At 55.9% G+C, this 6,000-nt stretch overlaps 1 protein-coding gene across 9 annotated transcripts in view; it reads left to right on the forward strand.

Moving 5' to 3' along the window:
• LOC311512626 (serum amyloid P-component-like) overlaps window positions 1-5,786 on the forward strand; it is a 31,488-nt gene extending 25,702 nt beyond the window's left edge. For all 9 annotated transcript variants that reach the window (XM_084613958.1, XM_084613957.1, XM_084613964.1 and 6 more), the window contains one exon: window positions 3,880-5,786. In XM_084613958.1, the coding sequence (XP_084470084.1) occupies window positions 3,880-4,502 (623 nt within the window). In that variant the 3' untranslated portion in view covers window positions 4,503-5,786. The remainder of the gene's footprint in view (window positions 1-3,879) is intronic.
• Window positions 5,787-6,000: the final 214 nt, after the last annotated feature.

Below are 6,000 nucleotides of genomic sequence, written 5' to 3' on the forward strand. Positions count from 1 at the left end.
ATGGAGCAGGTCCTCAAAGAATCAATCCTGAAGCACTTGCATGAGAGGAAAGTGATCAGGAACAGCCAGCATGGATTCACCAAGGGAAGGTCATGCCTGACTAATCTAATCGCCTTTTATGATGAGATTACTGGTTCTGTGGATGAAGGGAAAGCAGTGGATGTATTGTTTCTTGACTTTAGCAAAGCTTTTGACACGGTCTCTCATAGTATTCTTGTCAGCAAGTTAAGGAAGTATGGGCTGGATGAATGCACTATAAGGTGGGTAGAAAGCTGGCTAAATTGTCGGGCTCAACGGGTAGTGATCAATGGCTCCATGTCTAGTTGGCAGCCGGTATCAAGTGGAGTGCCCCAGGGGTCGGTCCTGGGGCCGGTTTTATTCAATATCTTCATAAATGATCTGGAGGATGGTGTGGATTGCACTCTCAGCAAATTTGCGGATGATACTAAACTGGGAGGAGTGGTAGATACGCTGGAGGGGAGGGATAGGATACAGAAGGACCTAGACCAATTGGAAGATTGGGCCAAAAGGAATCTGATGAGGTTCAATAAGGATAAGTGCAGGGTCCTGCACTTAGGACGGAAGAACCCAATGCACAGCTACAGACTAGGGACCGAATGGCTAGGCAGCAGTTCTGCAGAAAAGGACCTAGGGGTGACAGTGGACGAGAAGCTGGATATGAGTCAGCAGTGTGCCCTTGTTGCCAAGAAGGCCAATGGCATTTTGGGATGTATAAGTAGGGGCATAGCGAGCAGATCGAGGGACGTGATCGTTCCCCTCTATTCGACATTGGTGAGGCCTCATCTGGAGTACTGTGTCCAGTTTTGGGCCCCACACTTCAAGAAGGATGTGGATAAATTGGAGAGAGTCCAGCGAAGGGCAACAAAAATGATTAGGGGACTGGAACACATGAGTTATGAGGAGAGGCTGAGGGAGCTGGGATTGTTTAGCCTGCAGAAGAGAAGAATGAGGGGGGATTTGATAGCTGCTTTCAACTACCTGAAAGGGGGGGTTCCAAAGAGGATGGCTCTAGACTGTTCTCAATGGTAGCAGATGACAGAACGAGGAGTAATGGTCTCAAGTTGCAGTGGGGGAGGTTTAGATTGGATATTAGGAAAAACTTTTTCACTAAGAGGGTGGTGAAACACTGGAATGCGTTACCTAGGGAGGTGGTAGAATCTCCTTCCTTAGAGGTTTTTAAGGTCAGGCTTGACAAAGCCCTGGCTGGGATGATTTAACTGGGAATTGGTCCTGCTTGAGCAGGGGGTTGGACTAGATGACCTTCTGGGGTCCCTTCCAACCCTGATATTCTATGATTCTATGATTCTCTGGGCGGGCCCTGGGCTGGCACAAGAGGCACACCCCCTGCTCTGGACAGCGCTGCTGGGCTCTGCCCTGGGCGCCTATCCCAGGTCTGGGCCCAGGGCTCTCATTCACTCTCCTGGTCAGTGGACTCTGCGAACCCCAGCACACATGTGACTGCTGCACTCTCAGGCAGCCAGCGGGGCTCAGACCCAGGTGGGATCTGCAGGGACCCACCATCCTCCCTGGAAATGGCTGAAATCGGGCCCTGAGCTCTGGGAGACAAGCAGCATGACGCTGCCCGTGCTCTTCACACAGGGACCGGGTTAGAGCCCAACTGCCCTCCCCTGAGTGCCAGGTATCAAATGCCGCCTGAACTGCCCTGCAACAACCTGCACCCCCTGCCCAAACGGTCCCCCCAGCACCCTTGATCCCCCTGCCCAAGCCGCCTCCCTAGCACCTTTCATCCGCTGCCCAAACTGCCCCCCAGCAATCTGCACCCCCCTGTATGAACCGCTCCCCAGCACCCTTCATCCCCCTGCCCGAACCGCCCCCCCAGCACGCTGCACCTGCTGCCTGAACCGCCCCCCCAGCACCCTTCCTCCCCCTGCCCGAACCGCCCCCCCAGCACCCTTCATCCCCCTGCCCGAACCGCTCCCTTAGCACCCTTCATCCCCCTGCCCGAACCGCCCCCCTAGCACTCTTCATCCCTCTGCCTGAACCGCACCCCCCAGCACCCTTCATCCCCCTGCCCGAACCGCCCCCCACAGCACTCTTTATCCCCCTGTCCGAACCGCTCCCCTAGCACCCTTCATCCCCCTGCCCGAACCGCCCCCCCCCAGCACCCTTCATCCCCCTGCCTGAACTGCCCCCCAGCAACCTGCACCCCCTATCCGAACCGCCCCCACAGGACGCTGCCCTCGCTGCCCGAACCGCCCCCCAGCACTCTTCATCCCCCTGCCTGTGCCGCCCGCCCCAGCCACCTGCATGCCCCTGTCCGAACAGCCTCCCTAGCACGCTGCATCCGCTGCCCGAACTGCTCCCCCAGCACCCTTCATCCCCCTGCCCAAACCGCCCCCCCAGCAACCTGCACCCCCCTGTCTGAACCGCCCCCCCCAGCACGCTGCCCCCGCTGCCCGAACCACCCCCCCCCCAGCACCTTCATCCCCCTGCCCGAACCGCTCCCCCAGCACCTTCATCCCCCTGTCCGAACTGCCCCCCCAGCACCTTCATCCCCCTGCCCGAACCGCTCCCCTAGCACCCTTCATCCCCCTGTCCGAACCGCCCCCCCAGCACTCTTCATCCCCCTGTCCGAACCGCTCCCCTAGCACCCTTCATCCCCCTGCCCGAACCGCCCCCCCAGCACCCTTCATCCCCCTGCCCGAACCGCCCCCCCAGCACCCTTCATCCCCCTGCCTGAACTGCCCCCCAGCAACCTGCACCCCCCAGCAACCTGCACCCCCCTATCCGAACCGCCCCCCCAGCACGCTGCCCTTGCTGCCAGAACCGCCCCCCAGCACTCTTCATCCCCCTGCCTGTGCTGCCCCCCCCAGCCACCTGCATGTCCCTGTCCGAACAGCCTCCCTAGCACGCTGCATCCGCTGCCCGAACCGCCTCCCCAGCACCCTTCATCACCCTGCTTGAATTGCCCCCCCAGCACCCTTCATCCCTGTTAAGGTTCCCTCCCCACTCTGAACTCTGGGGTACAGATGTGGGGACCTGCATGAAAGACCGCCTAAGCTTATTCCCACCAGCTTAGGTTTAAACATTTCTCAAGGTACAATTTTTTTCTTGTCCTTGGATGGGTTCTGCTGCCACCACCAAGTGAGTTAGACAAAGATTCAGGAAAAGGACCACTTGGAGTTCCTGTTTCCCTAAAATATCCCCCAAGCCCCTTCACCCCCTTTCCTGGGGAGGCTTGAAAATAGTTTACCAACCAAATAGGTAAACCAGGTGAGCACAGACCAGAGGCTTGGATTTCTAGGACACTAAAAACCAATCAGATTTTTAAAAAACAGAACTTTATTATAAAGAAAAAAAAGTAAAAGAAACCCCTCTGTAAAATCAGGATGGAAGGTAATTTTACAGGGTAATAAGATTCAAAACACAGAGGATTTTCCTTTAGGCAAAACTTCAAAGTTACAAAAAACAGGGATAAACCTCCCTTTTAGCACAGGGAAAATATACAAGCTAAAACAAAAGATACTTTAATGCATTTTTTTGCTATTACTTACTATTTTTGTAAGTTAGATATATTATTTAGGAGGAGTTAGATTACTTGCTTGGTCTCTTTTTTTGTCTTTGAGAGAACACACAGAAAGAGACAAAGCAAAAACCTTCCCCCCACAGCTTTGAAAGTATTTTTTCCCCTTATTGGTCCTTTTGGTCAGGTGCCAACCAGGTTATCTGAGCTTCTTAATCCTTTACAGGTAAAGGAGGGATTTTATACTACCCTTACATGTATGTTTATGACACTCCCCCTTCTCGAACTGCCCCCCCCCCAGCACCCTTCACCCCCTGCCCAAACTGCCCCCCCACAGAACCCAGCCTCACTGGCCGCCCATGTCTCCCTGGCAGATCTACATGGCAAAGTGTTCGTGTTCCCTAAGGCATCTGGAACTGCCCACGTCATCCTGAAGCCGAGGCTGGAGCAGCCGCTGCGGAACGTCACTGTGTGTCTGAGATTCGGGTGCGACCTGACTCGGGCCTACAGCCTCTTCTGCTACGCCACCAAGGCCAAGGACAACGACATCCTCCTCTTCAAACCCAAGCCCGGGGAGCTCAGTCTGTACATCGGAGGCGAACTGGTCACCTTCAAAGTCCCAGAAAGAACAGGAACAAGCGCTGGGTGGGTGCACATCTGTGCTAGCTGGGAGTCTGCCACCGGCATAGCCGAGCTCTGGGTGAACGGGAGTCCCTTACCCAGGAAGGGGCTAAAGAAAGGCTACTCTGTTGGCGCCAAGGGTGTGCTCGTCCTGGGGCAGGAGCAGGATACCCCTGGGGGTGGGTTTGACGTAAATCAGTCGTTTGTCGGGGAAATCACAGATGTGTACATGTGGGACACTCTGCTTTCCCCGGATAAAGTTAGCCTTGTCATGAACAATGGGGTCCTGCCTCACCTCATCCTTGACTGGACAACCCTGAGCTACGAGACCAAAGATTATGTTGTCATTAAACCCAGCCTGCTCCCAGTGTACTGAGGGCCCAGCACTGGTTGGCTAGTGGGGCTGGAAAATGGGTGGGGGCGCAAAGCAAGGAATTGTCTGTATCATTGTGGTAATGTAATGGACCTGCTCGGCAGGGGGCTTGCCAGAGCCCTGCGATGGGAAAGAGGCAGGTGTGCTCCGGAGATCTGCACATGGACCTGGGACCAGGGAGCTCCTCACGTCTATCTCCAGCTCTGATCCCAACTCCTACTGGGACCTTGGGAAATCACATGGGCCAGATTTGCGCGGGTGCTCACCTTGTAACAGGGCCAGCCACCCCTGAGCACCTCCTGCTGGCCAGGGGTGGCTCTGCGGTTCCCTGCCTCAGTTTCCCCTCTTGGACTCTCAATCATTCCCCCAAAGCCTTTCATGAGTCCAATTACAACAGCCCTTCTTGGGGTCTGGTTTAAGGCCATAAAATGCCAAAGGATTCAAAGAGCCCCACCCGGCTTAGCCTATGAGCAGACCTCTGTGCCTGCCCATGGCTCCAAGGAGTCTGCAGGCAAAGCTCTTTGCTGGTCCCTCAGTCTTCTCAGGGTCCCTGCAGCACACCCTCTGCAGCATCTTTGCACTATTTCTGACTGGGCTCAGCCCTCCTTCCCAAGGGGGCTGTTCTCTGCTGCAGCTCTGCCAGGCTCCCAGCCACTGCCCATGGCCCCCCCATCTCTAACCCCCTCTAACTCATCTCCCCTGGAAATGGCCATGTCACAGGCCGTGGCCATCCCCCTCAAGGGGCAACCACCCTGAGGCACACACCCGTGCTGAGCTTTTGAGCATTCACCCTTCCCTCCTGGGAGGTGCTGATGGCAACATGTGCCTCCCGGGGAATTGGGAGGTAGAACCAGACCAAGCCTGCCTTGTGAACAGTGCAAAAGGGGTTCAGGCACCCGAGCCCCACTCAGTTCAATGGGAGTTTGTGCCCAGCCAGAGTCTGTGATGTGCTTGGAGCACAGCAGTGCTGGAAGTGTCAGGGGCCTTCATGGTCACCATAAGCAGAGCCTGCCAGAGCAGACCAGCTCCATGTGTCCAGCCTGATACATTCCTGGGTTGGCTCAGTGTTGGAGATATTTCCCAGCCTTGTATGTCACTGTCTCCATTGCTTCTGGGAGGCATCCCAAGTACTAGGTCCAAGGAGCCCCACGGTTACCCTGCTGCCTCTTCACTGGGTGCCTAGGGCCGAGTTTGGAATGACTGTGATCATCTGTGTTGTAAGAGACTGTGTCATTGTCCCAGGGGCTTGGCGCCCTGCCAGCCCCAGTAGATGACCCTTTCAGCTGAGCTGTGTGCATGGTTATTGGGAACCCACATGGTGACCTGCAGGGCCCAGCAAGGTGGGTGCTGTGGTCAGACCTCTTCTAACACCTCTAAGTGACCAAACAGGGAGAGAACAGGTGGGTGGGGGCTTGTGGCACCAGGCCTTGTGCAGGTAGCTAAAGGGGGGTCTGAACAGCTATCCACCCTGTTTCTTTGATTGCCAAGTGCCCGCTTTTCA

The sequence above is a fragment of the Lepidochelys olivacea genome (assembly GCF_965140295.1).
Source record: "Lepidochelys olivacea isolate rLepOli2 genome assembly, chromosome: 24".
Taxonomy (NCBI): domain Eukaryota; kingdom Metazoa; phylum Chordata; order Testudines; family Cheloniidae; genus Lepidochelys; species Lepidochelys olivacea.